This window comes from Crocodylus porosus, unplaced genomic scaffold, assembly GCF_001723895.1.
Source record: "Crocodylus porosus isolate Cpor-Errol unplaced genomic scaffold, CroPor_comp1, whole genome shotgun sequence".
Taxonomy (NCBI): domain Eukaryota; kingdom Metazoa; phylum Chordata; order Crocodylia; family Crocodylidae; genus Crocodylus; species Crocodylus porosus.
Genome location: NW_017728907.1, coordinates 50,195,532 through 50,213,309, shown reverse-complemented (window position 1 = coordinate 50,213,309; position 17,778 = coordinate 50,195,532). Strand labels below are relative to the sequence as shown.

At 47.0% G+C, this 17,778-nt stretch overlaps 1 protein-coding gene across 1 annotated transcript in view; it reads left to right on the top strand.

Moving 5' to 3' along the window:
• The window catches only part of AGBL4 (ATP/GTP binding protein like 4), a 1,420,095-nt gene that overhangs the window by 1,385,971 nt on the left and 16,346 nt on the right, over positions 1-17,778 (top strand). The window contains exon 12 of the mRNA XM_019530625.1: positions 15,134-15,230. Coding sequence (XP_019386170.1) covers positions 15,134-15,230 — 97 coding nt within the window. The remainder of the gene's footprint in view (positions 1-15,133; positions 15,231-17,778) is intronic.

Here is a 17,778-nt window from a genome sequence, read left to right as displayed (position 1 = left end):
TTCATTTTCCAAAGACACTTTCACAATGACAGCTGCACGATTCCTCCCATCCCCCTTTTTTTTTTTTTTTTTTTTTACAAATTGGCCATTCTCATTAGCTTTTATGCTGGTATTTTAAGTGAATAATGTTTTATTGTGTATTTTATTACGCTGAATTTGCTTGCATTCTTCTGTGCACTTGGATGTGGGGGGAGAAGTCGGGTGAATAAGTGCAGAGCTAGACGTGTATAAATGGAGGGATGGGAGGAGGTCTGGGTAGGTGTGTGTGTGCACACGTGTGTGTTTGCACGTGTTGCTGGAAGAATGTGTGTGAGAGCTAAAGTAGGAGGTTGTAGCTGGATTGTTTGTGTGTCTGGATATTGTGGTTGTATCTGTCTGTGTGTATGGGCTTGCCTGGATGCAGGCTTGTTACAGAAAAGGAGGATTGTTACAGAATTGGGTATAGGATTGTTACAGAAAAGAAGACTGAGGCAAAGAGGTTTGCAAGCTAACTTATGGCTATGATAGACATGACAGACTAAGGCAGTTTTAAGGGGGACCTTGAAGCAGAACAAGGACATCATCCCACGAGTGAGAGGAAGCATGGGAGAAGGTACCACCGTACCGTGTAACAAGTGGGTAATGGAGTCTCTGGCGACTGGGGCTTATACTTGAAGCATTAGAAAAGGTGGAACCAGTGAAGGGGTCAAAGCAACTGGGCAGGAAACTAAACCATGCCACCAGCTTTCGGATAGATCTCAGTGGGACCAGACTGCATTGAGGGAAAAAAAATGTAGCATTAAGCAAACCATGAGATACTGAGAGTTGTTGTGGATGCATGGGCAAGCTCATATCTCTGAGGTGCGATACAGAAAGCACTTGCCAGACTTCGCTCTTGCCCAGATGTGGGGACCCAGAGGGAAGTCTGAGGTGGAGCTGATGCCCAGGTGACAGGCCTGAGGCACAGGTAGGATGATGATTTTGTTTACAGGGATCCAGAAAGGAAATAGTCAGCAGAGTTTGTGGGGGAAGAGTGGGAGCCTTATTCTGGCATTGGCATGGAGATGGTAGATCCGGGCCCATATTTCACTCTATTTAGAAGGTGATGGGTCAAAGGCAGACCCACGAGTCATCTGCGTAGAGAGGGTAGTTGAATGTCTTTGTGAATGAGATTAGCCAGAACTGAGGTCTAGAGACTGGAGAAAGGGAGCAATGGACAGATCCCGTGGTTCCCCATACAGCCGGGGAGAGGGACGTTGTTGCAAGATAGTGGTGTCATTGCTCCAAAGCATGCAGTGGATAACAGCGTGGCACATGCCTGCATCGCAGTTCCTGTGATAGCGCACTCAACCCCCCAGCTGGATTGCTGTAGAAAGCTAAGGAGAGATGCCGTCTTTAAAAGGACAAAGACAAGGCAGTTTAGCAGTAGGCCTGCTAGGGACGTTTCAGCATAGTCGCATCCTATTGTGTATAAACAATGCATTTTATTACAGCTTCCCTTGTCACGCAGTGACGTCCTGTCCAACGAGTGCTGCACAAGCTGCTTTGGACTGGACGGGGCTTTAGTGCAGAAAGCTTTCCTAGACTGCAAAGCCTGACTCCAGTCCTAAACACCCCTCCTGGTTTGATTTCACCCATTATGAGCCTGTTGTTACTCCTGCTGACCTTCATGAGAGTTAGATCAGGCCTACGGAAATGGGGAGTGATGTCTCTTGTAGCTTCACAGTGGTGGAAAGATGAGGCTAGGCCAGGAGAGAGAGAACACCACGTCGTTTGCATCGCTGGTACCTTTATTGCTGCGAACGGGAGCCAAAACTGAAAGCAAACGTGGTGCCCCAGGAGGCACATGGTGTATCAGTGTTTAAAGATGTATAATGGCAAATGCACTAATCTTAGCCCAAACGTCACAGGGAGGTCCAGAGTCAAAATCTGCTGCAATGGCTCTACCATGCTGTTACAGCCCATATCGAACTTCTCACCACTCTGCGGGCGTGGGAAGCCCTGGGGGAGACATTCAGCCACTTAATGACGTACCGACATTGTGTAGGCTGGTATTGCAAGCGGTCCCAGTTTCGCACCATCCCGACTAAACCCAGGTGCTAGAAGTCACCTTGATCAAGGAGTCGGCCCTGCTACTGGGCTGCTGGGGGGCCCCGGGATTTTCCAATCAGGCCCACCCTTTGTAGAGGGCAGGGGTGCTTTGCCTGTAGTGCACGGCACCGGTCCCTTTTGGGATCCACCCCCACATCTCATTTTAATATGCACTGCCAGGAGAGATCACATGGCTCCCAACCAGCCCTTCCCATCCTCTTCAGCCTGCCCGCCGGTGCCTCTTTCCGAATCAATAGTTGCAGATATGGAGGTAACTCAGTGAGACAAATACATTAATGCTGCAGAAGAGACAATGATAAGGAGATTCCCTCCCACCCCCTCCTATTTTTCCTCCTCCAACCCTTCTCCCAAAATATAAAATTCCCTTTCCTTCCCCCCCACCCCGCCCCCCCAAATCCATGGCCATGGAGTTAGCAGGATTCCAGCCCCTTGAATTATTCCCCGTGTCTTGATAAAACCTTAAATCTTTTTAAAAGACTGCTTGTTTTAATTGAAAATGTTCAATCAATCTTCCCCCCCTCCTCCCCCAAACAGACCCATTTGCAGTAAATAATCTGTAGCCAGGCTTTCTGCACTAAAGAAATAAATAATTCTGAATTTGCTGAATCCCGTCTGATCTCCCAGCTTTAAATCACTGCGTTTTGTACCGAGCTCAGCCGAAATGTTGAACACACTGAAGCATGACTATTACTTGGAGACTGCAAGTGTTTTTAAAGGTACAGTGTCAGGGACGATCATCTGTTTTCCTCTGAGGAAGCCTTTGGCTGTCAGCGGTTCCTCATTTTTGAGGGCAAACCATCTGCCCAGATGTTCTGTCCAACGTGGAGGCTGACGGCCTTGGCACCGAAGGATCAGATCTGAAGTTTACTGCAGTCAGCAGACGTCTTTCCATTGACTTCAGGGAACTTTAGGTCCACTTTTGAAATAGTAATCTTTAAGTAATCTTAAATTGTCCATAACCCTTTCTCTGTAACCTTTTTGGGTCTGTAGATGAGGTACATCAGGTACTTTGGGGCACTGGGTGCGTAACAGGAGGGGTCACCTCAGAATGGTCCAAAGATAATCACACTTAATCTTGCCGCCCTTCCCTTCAGGGTCATGTATTACCCTGGTCCCAAGAGATGTTCAGTCCACCTCGGCATATCAAAGGAAGTTGTGTTTGGCCATTGCCACTAATGCCGTGCATCTTTGCATCCCCAGCCCTAGCCTCCACCAGCCCCTGTCTCCACACTTACGGTTTAAACAAATGGACTGGGTCTATCCAGTGATGGTTTCAAGATATCCATCGGTTCTTCCTGGATATGTGCTAACCACACAACTAAGGGCTTGCAGAGGGCTACAGCCAACAGAGCGCTCTTGTTGCAAAAAAGTCAGCAGCAGGGTTGCGCAGAGAGGGGAGTTTCACTTGCAAATCAAGGGACGTGATTCTCCTGCTCTCTTCAGCACCCGTGAGACCTCATGTGGAGTACCATGGCCAGTTTTGGTCCCCACGCTTCAAAATGGAAGTGTGCATCTGGGAAAGAGTCCAGCACAGAGCTACCCAAATGAGTAGGGGCCTGGGAGGCAAGGCTGATGGGGAAGGGCTGAAAGAACTAGAGTTATTTAGTCTGGAGAAGAGCAGATTGCAGTCTTAAAATACCTGAAGGGTGATTACAGAGAGGATGGAGATGGGCTTTTCTCTGTGGCTGGAGGGGGTGGGACTAGAAGCTTCAGCAAGGGAAATTTTGGGTAAAAATTAGGATGAATTTTCTAACTGTGAGGGTGGTCAGGCATTGGGATAGGCTACCTGGATAAATTAAGGAATCCCCATCCCTGGGAGTTTCCAACAGCAGCTTAGACCCTTGGCTTGGGATGGTTTAGTCAGGGATGGACTAGATGACCTTCCAGCCCTGCTTTCCTGTGATCCTGTGACAGTTCTCATTGACATTGGTCCCCTTTGTTAGTCCCTTTAATACGTCTTGTCCCAGTCCTCTATTTGTAGCCCTCCAAGTTGCTTATTGCCGCAGCCTGGAGCCCATAGAGCCAGGATCTTCTCTTCCTGATGCTCTGTTTACTCAGGGCATACCCAGAATGCAGCCTGAGATTCAGGTGAAATTTTTCTTCCCCAAACCAACTCACCTTTTTCTCCGAATAACACAAATTCTGCAGTCACCGTGTCGATTGTGCCCTGTGTCTGCCCTCCTTTTAGCTTGACAAGTGATGTATCTAGGAGGCCTTGAAAAGTCCTGTCCTGTTTCCCACATTTGTTATCCCTTTTGGCTTCCCTTTCATCAGTGCTTATAATTATGTCCTCTCCTAAAACAATTTGCAAGGAGGGGGGAAGGGAAGGGAGGCGTAACATTTAGGAAGCATTCAACCGGCCCCTAAATTATGACCTTTGCGCTCTCTGAACTCCCAGCGATTGAACTATTAGACAGCGTCAGTCAACTTTTGCTGTCAAGCATGGAGCTGATTTCATCTGGAGCACCGTGAGCATTAGTTGTAAAACCAAAGCTTAGCACGTGCAATAAGAGCCGCTAGAAATTGAGGGGTGTATTTCAAAGTGCATAAGGTGTGCTCTGGTATGGATCAACAGGGTCTTGAAAAACTTCTGCTTGTACTTTATTTGCTACTCGCTACTTTGGGTTTCCATTTGGAGTTGGAAATGGTGCAGCTGTTCTTGCATTTCCAGGCTCGCTGGAAGCTGGAATTAAAACAACGATTAAGTCTCTAGTTTTCCTGCTACTCCTTCCCTCGTGTATTTCAGAACATTGGGCAGACAGAAGAAAATTGCCGATGTTGGATTTTTCACTTGAAAATTACTTTTTCCTCCCTCTCTCTTTCTTTCAGTATATCACACAAAACCAGCTCTGTGATTTTTCATTGACAGAGTGAACGGCTGAGGTCAGGTCTCTTACAAGGGCTTCTTTCCAGATTTGGAAAAAAGTAAAAAAGATCAGAAGCGTTAAAATAACTGGACAAGACTTACCATATTGACACTCTGGTAGTGCAACTAAACATATCCCAGGGCTTAATGTGGGATCCTCTGTTGCAGCCTACATGTGAATAATGGACTGGGTTTATTCTTAACGTAGCCCCAGTGAAGCCATAATATTCAGATTTTAGCTAAATTCTTGAAAATTATAATACATGCTAGTATCGAGGGGGGATTGGAATGACATACACCTTAACGTGAGTTAAAATATAATTTTCAAACATTTGAAAGCCTTCCACAAAGAAAAGGATGATTGTTCTTGCTTGCCACAGTATCGGCCAGGAGGCAACGGGATTCAACTGCCGTAAAGCAGATTTAGATTAAATCTCTGGAAAACCATCAGTAAGAGCAGCAGGACAGTGGGACAGGCATCCCAGGGAAGTTGGGGATTCTCCTTCACTGGAGTTTTCAAGAAGGTATGGATAGACATCTACCCAAGATGGCAGGGGACTCCAACCTCTGTGCCTGAAGACCACTGAGATACCCACAGACGCTATCATTTGGTGGGTATCGGGCACCGGTGTGCAGAGGATTCCTGCAGATGCATTTCCCATTTGCTGGATATACCAGCTACCCTTTAATGTGTTTCTGTATGGTTGTGACTGCATGTGAGCCTTTCTTTTCCTCGTGGTTTTGGTACCATGATATTAGGTTTTACTTCTATGGAGAAGCTTTATTCTTCATGCGTATGATAATGATTCTGCAGTTCGTAAGCAGAGGGGAGAGGGCCCTTAGTGGAACAGCTCCTTTGGTTGGTTCTTGCATAACTTCTGTCTTCACACTGACGTGTCAAAGTTTGGGCTAGCTTTGGGCGGCCGCACTAGGGAAATGCAGAAGCAACAGGAGCCACCTGCCTACATTTGCCCATTCAAACATCAGCCCTAATCATCTTTGTTTTGCTCTTAGCACACAAGACCTGGGGTGTCCAATGTTGCTTGTAGCATGGGACCACTCTGGAGGAGAGGACATAAGTTGGGTCTTTTAGCACGCTGGATTTCCTACCCTCCCGGGGGACAGTGCGTTCTCACGGCTTGGAGGCCCCTCTGCACTCCCGTTGCTAATCTTGGCCATGATCTAGCTCTTTCGGTATTGCCCTTAATGAAAGTAGAGGATATGATCTGTATTTAAATGATAATACAGCATGCACCTTGCAACATCGGTGACATTGATAAGACTACACTCTGGGGACTGATTCCAGCAACCTAAGCATGAAAAGATAGAAATGTCGGGAGCCTGGCAAAATTGCAGGCCTCTGGTTGTCCAGGCCCACTTTCATTTCTGTCAGTTTTCACCACCATCAGTTGGGTCAGGAAGGAGAGGGGAAACCAGAAATGGAGTCAACCCTCATCTTGCAACTGGTTCCTTCTGTAAAAAAACACGGAAAAAACCCCAAAAACGGAGATAACAGCATTGCACTTATGCTTTGCTTCCACGAGACTCTTTTTGGGTCTGGTTAGGAACCAAGAACAGATGCGATGGTCAGATGGGTATGGACTTTGGGGGGTTTTGCCTTTCTTTGTCGTGGGGTAGGCATGGTCCTCTACTTGGGATATATTAACAACTTTTTACAGCAGCAGGATGTTGACTACCAGGGTCCCCCTGCTTTACCTGCGGCAGGTTAGGGTGTTATGTTGTGTCTTATGTCAGGGTCGGTGGTAGTTTTATTAGGAGGTTGTATTATGGATTTGTATGGGATGGTTTGGATTGTGGTGATCTTGCACCAGGTGGGGGTTAGATGAGACCTCCAGAGGTCCCTTCCAGCCCTACTTTTCTATGATGTTGTGAGATGGGGCAGTAAAGACTATAATATCATGCACTGGGATGCCAGGAAAAAGCCTGTCTTATTGGTATTCCCAGATTACACAAAAAGGTTCAAACTCCCAAGGTCAGAAACAACCATTGCGATCCTTTCATCGGACTGCCTGCAGAACAAGACCAGAAAATGTGACCCTGCCATTCCCCCATCTTATGGCTAAGTTAGGCTGGGCCTGTTAGAAAGACATCTGGCCAGGATTCAAAAAGCCAGGATTATTGCAAGGGGGAATTTTTAGGCTGAGAAGCCCCAGATCCATCACTGTCAGGGTACTTGGGCAACCGTAGGGCTCCAGGCTTGGTACCACCAAAGTCAACAGGCAGTTTTGCTGTATGCTTCAGTGGGAACAGGACGAGCTTCCAAGTCTCTAGCCTGTTTGCAAATTCCCTCTTTGCTAGCCATTTCTAACTGCTTATCATATATATATGTGTGTGTGTGTATATATATATGTGTGTGTGTGTGTGTATATATATATATGTGTGTGTATGTGTGTATGTATACACGCACACACACAAGAATATCTATGAACATATCTTCCACTGGAAGCTAACCCAGCTTATCAGACAGCTTTTCTATGGGAAGGGTGCACTATTTAGCCGGCACTCATCTAGTCAGGTTTGCACAAGTACACGTGTTACAGGTTGACCGTTTGAAAGGAAAAGTCCACATGATACTTTCTTCTCAAACCCCCCAGGTGCTTTGTCACTTCGTTTAAACTGCCCATCTCACCTGCCGTCGGACCGGGCCAGGGAGGCATTGGTTAATGCAAAGATGAAATCCGGCCCCATGGAAATGACAGGACCAACTGAGCAGAGGGGAAAACAGAGCTCTAATAAATTAGTAAACCAGTTTTGATCCAGCCTGGCACGATGTAGTGCTGCGATTGAAAGCCAGTTAATGCCATTTTCCATTAGCATTCTCATTTGAACCCACAGTTTAGGAATGGCTTTTATCCACTGATGGGAGCTCTTATAAATGCATTAGGGAATGTAATCTATATTTCTCCTGAGACGATCGGGGAATGACAATATGCTTCCTGGCCACAGTCACCTGGGACACGCAAAAGAAATGCTCCTTTTTTCATAAATAACATGATTTTTGTTGCAGTAGATGAAGACTTGCTGTAGCAGGCAGTGTTGTCAGACAGAGAGCATCTTCTGATTTTTAATTTTGAGCTGTTAAAAAGATTAATCTTTCTTGCTCTGCATGTCTCGTTTTTCTTTCCCCCTCGGTCTTTAGGGGAACTTAAATCTGTTTGCCTGCAACAAAAGAGTTGGGAAGTGGTGCCTCTGGACTGGAAGGTCATTGTTTTAAATCCTGCTTAGGACTGAAACTGGATGAATTCCACAAACTAATAACCCGGTGCAGTGTTTCAAATTGATGGAGGTGCTGTCCTCTAGATGAGACATAAAAACAGAGATCCAATCTGCTTGGCAGAGACCCCACAGGACTTATCAAAGATGAACAGGGGCTGCTAACTGTTTTGCCCTTGTCAAATCCTCGTCACCACCAAAGCTTCACTTCCTGTTCCAGCAAAAATGACACTGGACCTTATGAAAATGAGATTGCGAACTTGAAGGAGCCATCCTGTTTCTAATTATTTAAAGCAGTTTGCAGTGCTTTGCGAGCGGGGGAAGAGAGATAATCCACCCGCTTGCAAGTGGAATGACCCTGAATTTCAAAAAGCAAAACAAAAGCTGACGGATGGTGCCGCTGCACTCTGCAGTAGTGACATTATTAAATGATCAGTGAGCTATTAAAGCAGCCACACTTAGTATCTCCCCTAACGACTTGTACTGCTAACTGGTTTCCAAATTGAGATTTTTATTGCATCTGCACAGAGACAGAACCAGGCTGGGTATGTGATTCTCAGGGCTGTGATTGCAGTGAATTGTTTTAAGCAGACCAGCGCGCAATAGGAGCAGAAAATCTTCTTCATTGAAAACCAGTAGTGGACACACACCGCCCCCCAGTCCCTCCCAGTGCTTCGGCAGTCCGTATGCCTTAGGAATGTGAATGATGATACACAGGAGCGCCCTGGGGATTCATTCTGGTTTGGGGGAGGACGTGAAGTTTGGCTCCTTCTCTGAACCTATTGGATCTCCAACATTTGGCAGATGATCAGAAATAAGCAGACCTCGCTGTGAATGTCTCCAGCTGTCCTGCTTCTATCCAGGCCGGACATGTGACGAGAAGAGCCTTTCTCAGGCCGTTTTTGCACGTTGGCTTCCAGTCTCAGCCAGTACTAGGAAGCTCTGGAGGAGCCAACAAAATAGCGATGGGGTAGAGATTCATCCAGATGTTTGTGAGCATCTGCCAAGGGCTGCTGGCTTGGGCGTGCTCAGTCCAGTCCTCACCCTATGCAGTCGGTATTGCCCACCTCTCCGTGAAGAGCAAGACGTTGATCGGCACTCTAGTACAGCAGCTGAAGCCAGCATGCTCCAGGTATACAGCGGGTTGCGACTTGAATCAGTACTTCTGTAGATTTTGAGCTAAGCACAAGTGTCATTGTTCTGATTTCCCTTGCTTGCTCAGATGTTCACATACACATGCACATGCAGGCACACGCATGCATATTCACTCGCACGTGCACACACAAACACACATAGGCAGACTGAACCAATCAAGCTGTTTTTCTCATGGGCTGGGCAGGCAGAAGGATTACGAGTTGGTCATTGCAGTTGCTATTTCTGCATACTTGTCAGGTAGGTGGATCCTGCTTGTGTAACCCGGGTAGTACCTGGTTATGTACTCCCCTCTCCAACCAAAGGGAGGGGTTAGCAGGGCAGGTGTGCCGTGGGGTGAAACTGTTGACTGCATGCAGTTTCCCTCCTTCCCCTACAGAGCCAAACCAGGACACCCTGTGAACTTAACTATGTACACATTTATTAATACGATAAACCATAGGAAAGAATAGATATATAAATATATACAAAACGTGGAACTATATGCAATATATGTACACTCCTTTACCTTCCCCGCTACTCAGGATTAAGTAAACCAGAACAAAGTATAAAGATCAGGCAATATGAAACTCTATCAAAATACCAACTCCCACCCATAACATGCAAATACACAAAATATGAGGCACTAACTTACAAAATATAAGGTGCATGAAGGTGCAAATGAACTCTTTAAGGGGCGCCAAGGTCCAGGCTGTCCTGGAGCAGTGGCTCTGCCCCAGTAACAAGGAGGAGCGGCGAAGCTCTCCAGTGCCCTTCTGGCCTTCCTTGCCACACTGCATGTGCACCCCTGAGATTAGCAGTGCACCTCCTGCAGTTGGCCACAGCTGGCACCGCCGGTGGCGGCTGTAGGCAGTCGCTGGTCACCACTGGCTGCCACTGGTGGCAGCATCTACAGGTGGTCACCAATTGCTGGTCCGCGCTTGCCACCCCGCCAATGACACTATTGTAGGGCGCACCAGGTTCCTGGCCGCGTGCCGGGGGTTGGAGAGCCAAGCTGCCTCCGAGTGGCTCCCATGGTCTGGGTCCCACTCAGACCCCATTCACCCACCATGCACTGCTACCTGGCCTCATGACAGGGGTTGGAGACCCAAGCTGCCTCTGACCAGCTCCCAGGGTCCTGGTCCATGCACCGCTCATGCACCAACTGAGCTGGAGACCTGAGCTACCTCATGCGACTCCCAGGGTCTCGCTCCGTGCACCACCTGTGCACCGAGTGCCTGGCCCTGTACCAGGGGTTGGAGTCCCGAGCTGCCTCGTGCAGCTCCCAGGGTCCTGCCCCATGCACCGAGCTGTGCACCGATGCCGCACTCCTCAGCGGCGAGGCTGGGGATGCAGCCAGTCGCCACTCGTGTCCAGCGAAGAGGTCTTTGGACTCTTTGGGGCAACTATCCACCACACTGGCCAGCTCTTACCAGCTCGTCTTCACCCACGCTCCTCTCCATCCCATGTCACAGCCTCCGGTGTGCTTCGCATATTGCTCTTTTATACCCTCTGGAGGCTCCACCCTCGGATTGTAGAAGCACCAATCAGGGTGATGGGGGGGGGGCATAGTCCTCACCTAGGTCCAGGCTCTTCTCCTCGCCCTGGGTAGGGGCAAGCCCCTCTCCAGCCTTACCAGATTGGTGGGAATACCCCGCCAATCACTCGAAGTCCTTTTCGAGCCAGCAGCCGGGCTGCTGTCGGCAGGCTCGCCGCACGTGGGTAGGAACGGCAGTCCCTCGGTGCTCCGACAGGCAGTCAGAATAGGGGACCGGGTTCCTCTGTGTGTTGGCAGTAGCATACATAGATTTCTCATCCTCCGGTTTGGATATACACAGTTTGGTACTGACCGTATGTTGTTCCCATCTTATGGTCTATATCAAACCTTTTTTCTCAGTTTTCCTTCAGTTCCCAGTGAACTCCTAGAATCATAGAAAAGTTGAGCTGGAAGGGACCTCGGGAGATCATCTAGTCCAGTGGGGCCCGATGAGTGGTGCAGGGCCAGTCCATGAGTTGGGTTAGGCCCTGAGTGCCCTCTGCCTGTCTCTGCTCACCTGGATTGGGCCCAGCACTCCCTGTTCAGCCCTATGCCATGTCTGCCTTGCCCTGCACACTGGGGTCAGCCCCCCTGACTCCATCCAGCCCAGCATGCTGGGATTGGATCCTGCATTGCCTCTGCTGGGCCCTGCCTACCTGATATAACATGCAGGGTCCTTCTATCATCCAGCCTGTGGGACTCACCAGGATCTGGAAATTTGGCAGCATGGGAGTGGCAATTGCTGCCACCTCTCCTTCATCACCAAATTTCTGGACCCAGGAGAGCTTCTCGGGGCAGGTGGCCCAGCTCCATGGGCTAGGGGTTGAGCACTACTGATCTAGTCCAACATGCTGCTCAAGATGGGATCATCCCAGTCTCAACCATCCTAGACAAATGTCTGTCCAACCTGCTCTTAGAAACCTCCCAGGATAGAGACTCTGCAACCTCTTCAGGTGGCCCGTTTCAATACTTAACTACTCTCATCATGAGAAAGTTCTTCATAATCGCCAACCTAAATTTCCCTTGCTGCAATTTTGGGGAATCTGTGCTGCTGTCATAGCAAACACTGAGGCCTGCATGGCCCATGGAGCCTGACATAACCCAGCTACATTAGTGGGATGCTCCAGTTCGGGGTTGGACAGTGGTAGGACATCCTGGGGGAGCTTCATCACTGGTACCCAGGCTGCCCCTGTTCTGTACCAAAGGCTTCCTCCACCACAATACACACAACATGAAGAACAAAAAGAGAAGGGGCAATGGGGCCAATGTTAGCAGAAGAGACTTAAAATATTGGTACTGACAAAATGTCCTTGACATCCAATTATCACCCTGTGTTTTTTTAAAGTGCTGAGTAAATGAAAGAAACTACAAGATCAAGCCACGTTCGTTTTCTCACTCTGTTAAATGTTTGACAGCCCCCATCCCTTTTCTCTCTCTCTCTCAGAGCACTCTGAACTCGTAACCTTTGCTGCCACTTTGCGTTCGGCATTTGCAGAATCCTAAATACCCCCGGTCATCCCCAAACTCCAGTAGCAATCACAAAAGGCTTTCAAAGAGATGTAACCTCAGTGGAATGGTGAACTTTAAGCAGCCTCTGACTTGGTATACTCCCATCTTCCATGTACATACAATGGGCACAGTCCTCACATCCTGCCAGATTGCAGGGAAACTTATCTTGTAGTGCAGCAACTGCCTTAAACCCAGTGCTAATTTTTTTTTTCATAAGCTGATTATTACCCATTAGGATAGCACCCCCTTGCTATAGACACTCCTCTAATTATATTGTCTGTACCAATGGTTCTGACTGTTCTGAACTGTACAAACCATGCATAAAATATAGTCGAGATGTCAACAGCACATGTAATGGTAGGATGAGCATTAGTATTCAACCAGGGAGACCCATGAAATAGGCTTTCAGTAGAACTGGTGGAGCCTCTTAACTCTTGACTAGGCAAAGCTGTACCAAAGGGACCAGTTCAGCACTGAATGAATTGCAATTCTGAGCAGTCATCAAGGATCCTCCTCCACAGCTAGACCTTAGCTTATTTACAAAGCCTGTTGGACTCATCTCTTTTCACAACATTTTCCAGCTTGCACGCACAGAGCTACAAAAATAAAAAAAAAAAAAAAAAAAAAAAATGACTACTTCATGCTTGCCTGTTCCCTTTTTTTTTTAAAAGAAACAAAAAATAATGAAGAGAGTTCTCTCCATGGTGCCGCCTGAACCTGATGTCGAAAACTCATTTGTTTTGATGTGTCTAATGTGAGTAGGTGGATAATAAAAGCTTCATTTAGAAGCTGGCATCTTTATACAAACTGCCTGGAAACCCCTGACATGTTGCAATTCTGGAATTTCCCTCTAATGGAAGCATCAGCAGATAATTATTGATATTGCTGTTACAAATAAAACATAAATAGATTCATCTTCTAAATTGATGGGGGAAACGGCACAGGGCAGGGAATGTGGTAGAAAGCTGTGGTCAATTTAGAGTTACCAGGTGATATACCTGGGACCTGACTCATGTACTGGCAAACTGCCACAGACATAATAGTTATTGTCCTTGAACATCCTGGAAATGCGACAGAGTAGAATTTTGATCTTTATTTGGTTTTGATTATCCAGGTATCCCCAAGTGGTTGTTTGATAGCAGCAGAACAGAAAGCGTGTAGACAAACATAGCAATCGTTGCATCCTCCGAAAAAAAGAAAAAGAAAAGAAAACATTGCCCCACTTTGGCCAAAGGTGATCGAAACTCTTTTATTTCTTCCAAGTAAAATTCATCCCTGTATAGAGGGTGAGCCAGTGCACAAAGGAGTAATTACAGGGGTGTAGGTTGTAGCCACATTGGTCTAAGGACATCAGTTTTTGAACCTGAAAGCTTGCTTAAACATTGTTTTCCAACTATTTAAGTTGGTCTAAAAGATATCAGATTCACCCAAGGGACCTTGTCTGCCAAAGGAGTGATTTTCTTCCAGTGGCTGTGTTGTCCAGGCCACTAGGGTGGTTCCCAGTCTCTTGTGAGAATGACTGTGGATTATTTAATGTATTGCTAGGTCGTCACTGTGAAGTGGCCTTGCATCAACATCTCAGCAAGAAGGCAGCGCTTCTTAGGGCGCTTGTACACGATGTTTCACCGTTTCGCTGGTTTAATTGTGCGTGCAAATACCTGTTGACCTTTTTTATTGTGGTAGGTTTCGATTTATTGTGGCAAGTCAGACCATCTCTGATATGTTTTAGTTTTACCGTGGCCAAGTGTTCCACCAACTTTAATTTTACGGTGATTCTTCTGTCACGTGTATTCTCACACTTTTAGTGCAGCACCTTCCTACTACTGAGTAACAGGGCTGGCATTTGGTTAAAGAAAAGATGTAGCAGGGACAGTGGCTTGTGTTGTCCCTGCCCTTCCCCCTCAGCCGGGTCAAATCTGGCTCTTCTACAGTGTATATTCCAAATCAGTTCTAAAATCCAAGTCTCAGGACACAAATCACAACGCAGAACCAATGCAGTATTACTCTAACCAGGGGTGGGCAATTATTTTGGGCAGAGGGCCGCTTACTGAGTTTCGGCAAGCCATTGAGAGCCACATGCCAGGCAGCCCAGGACAGATTAATATTAATTTTCTAAATTTTTTAGGGGCCCCGCGGGCCAGATTGAATGGCCTGGAGGGCCGCATCCGGCCCCCGGGCCGCATTGTGCCCACCCCTGCATCTAAGCCAAGGGTTCAGAGCGTTATGGGCTGTAGACCCAACTTTCATGTTGGATGCTGAACCGTCTGGAGCTTGTACTGGGATGGTCCAGGCCTCTGTCTCTGGAGACCAGCACACCAGTGCTAAGATGCTACCTATTTGCATGCAAGAGTCGTCTCAGGTGAAGAAGGCTATTGTGCATTGTGAGCATCATACCCACAGGGGATTTATTCTCCTCCCACGTAAAACAGAAGCCCCCTTTTGTCCAGTGGGTTGAGCTCCCAGCATTCACGAGCTCCCTGATGAAGACGGGTTGTTCCTTCCCCTCTATGATTTCATGTAGCATATTTTCTGCCTATGAAAACAAGAAGCAAACCAGATGACACTTGCTTTAGCTGCTGACATAAGTTATTTCATTGAGCCTGCCCTGAAGCTTTCAGCACTGTGGGATGGTTAATGTAAAACTTGCTCAAGCATCAAATAGCAGTAATTTACCTTTACACTCTGCTTGTTGTTTTAGTTTGGGGTTTTTGGGGGGGTTCTTTTTTAATCCTCTTCAAAGATGCTCCTTAATTAAAAACTCACAGATATGAAGCTAGGGAGAAATGTGGCCCGGACCTTTTTGGATTACTACAGGCTGAGCAGCATAGTGGAGAGACCGCTGGCACCCATTCCCAACACACGGTAGGTCACAACACAATTTTTCTTGCTTTTTTTGTCGGTATCGTTCTTTGTGACTCTAGGAAGAGCGTTAGGCTAACTGTTTCTTATTGCACTGCACCTCCATTTTAAGAAAATCACTCATAATCAGAAAAATAACCTGGTTTATGCCTAAAAATAATTCAAGGGGATCTGGAGAGAGGATATCTGCTGCTGCTTTCCTGATAAGTATATACAGTCTAACTCCATTGTCTTCAGCGGGCTTACTCCTAACTTGTGCTAGTGTAAATGAAAAAAGGATCAGATCCACTCACTTTTTTTCTTTTAGAAAAAGCTTTTCATTTGGAAGGTGAAGAGCTTAGCAAAAATGTTGGCTTGGCAGCCTTGGAGATTGGAGTCCTCCATTTATGCTGGAACCAGGGAAGTCACTAGCAGCCAGGGAACAAATTGCACACACCAGCCCATGGAAAGTCTCAGCCTGGGTAAAGGAAATGTTACTCAGTGTGAGAGCAACTCAGACACCAGGCCGATTTGGTCCTTAGCCTCTTTGCTGACGCACGAGTCTAGCGGCACGGCCATGCACAGTCCAATGGGTTAGTCGTGCGTGTGGAGTTGAACACGTGGGTAAGCGTGTGTGGGCCTGAGTCCGGTTGCAGCACCTGTCCTTGGGGCACAGAAGCATGTCTGTCCAGAAATGAAGTATGACCACAAAGGCAGTACGGGCTGGAGAGGGGAGGAGCAGAGAGCCCAGAGTCCTCAGATTTTCATCCCAGTTGCATCGTTGTGGCTGTGTAGCCTAGATCAGAGACTTTCAACCTTACACGGCCCCGATTCATGCTAAACGACAGTGGATAAAGTGCTGTGAACCTGCAAAAGCAATGTATACAGAGACAAATGGGTCAAATTGGCAAGTAGCCGAATTGGCAATTCTTGGGGGGGGGCTGGACTCGATGCTCTTTCGAGGTCCCTTCCAGCCCTGACGTCTATGAAAGTCTATGAAATCAAGTACTTTGGGGGCGGCAGGAGGGTCTTTGCTTTCTTCTGTGGTGAGGGGCCTGGCAGTTTTCCTAGGATCTTCTGAGCGCATATGAACCAACTCCTTCTCTGTTGCAATGACAGGGCATTGGCAGTGCTCTGCTTTTCACTGTGACACATTATAGGATGTTTGGGGATATTTTTTTCTCATAGTTATGGATGAGGGTTTGAAGTGGGGATTTGTGGGATTCCTGCGGTCACCGACTGCCTGCGAACACAAGAGACCAGACTCACTTCCAGGCTTGTGTCCCTATGGGCCTACGTGGAGCTGTAGAGGAAACGCAATTCCCATTTTGCAGGAGGCTCCATGATTTCAGAGTGGGTTTTGCTCCGATTCAGAACAGCGAATGACAAAATCTTCTCTGGAACAAAGCACTGAAAAAAAGACAAGGCTTGGGGTCAGCCGTAATATTTGATGTCGTGGCACAAATACATTTTGAAAGGAGAAGCCATTTCAGACGAGAAAATCAAGCGCATTCCCTTCCAATACAGAAGAGTTTGACCTTCTTGAAACATTTAGTTTTGATTTTTTCCCTCCCCATTCCCTGCACAAAATATGTGTGGAGACACGGGTTTTCAGCAAATTGACATTTTCTGGCAGAAAAAGGACATTCCAGCAGAACATTTTTGACCCGCTCTAATGGCAAAGTATTAGCGTAGCAGATTTCAGTCTAGGCCAGGGCCGGTTTTCATTGCTGCTTTTGCAAACACGGGCTCTCAGATATGCTAGCATTGTGGCAGATGCTTATGTACACAATCAGAAGTGACCAGGTCTGTTGCAGTAACTGTTTAAACATCTTCCTTTGGGTCCCTCTGCCTTTCCCTGCTGATGACCTTGACACGACAGTTTTGGTCAGGCAGAAGGCAGATCATCATCAGCTATGCCGCTCTTAGTGCTGTGGCTCTGCAAAGAGGCAGAGATGAAAAGCAGCGAGTACCCTCCTCCTCTCTTCTCTTGAAAATGAATGTATGATTTCTTCCAGACTCCCAGTGGCCACTGCCTTGGGGTCTGGGTGCCCAAGACTATTACCGAACCTAATTACCACCTGGCAGCAGAGTCTTTTACAGTAGCCGCGCTTGGGTACTTCAACATAAGGATATTTTTTCCATGATAATAATAATAATGTTATTGTTGGTGATAAGAGAAGCATTATAATCTCACCAACTATCCCTGTCCCTCTCTATAGAGACAGGTTCGCCAGAAGGGAGATATAAACACACATGCAATAATTTTGCACAGCGTTGACTTTTTTGTTCCCCCAAAATTGGGGAGGGGTATATGTTTGTTTGGGCAATTGCAAGATGGTTAATTTTCACCCCAAAGACAATATATGCTTAGGGAACAGATTTTAAATGATTCATGCTGTTAATTCCTGATGTCTCAGTAAATGTCAGAGCCTTCCAGTAGGCAGACAAAATAAAAAAAAGGCTTTATTATTTGTATTGCAGTTGATCACACCCTACACACATCTTGGTGTAACATAATGTAACATAACGTAGGACAACACATATAATATAATATAATATAATATAATAT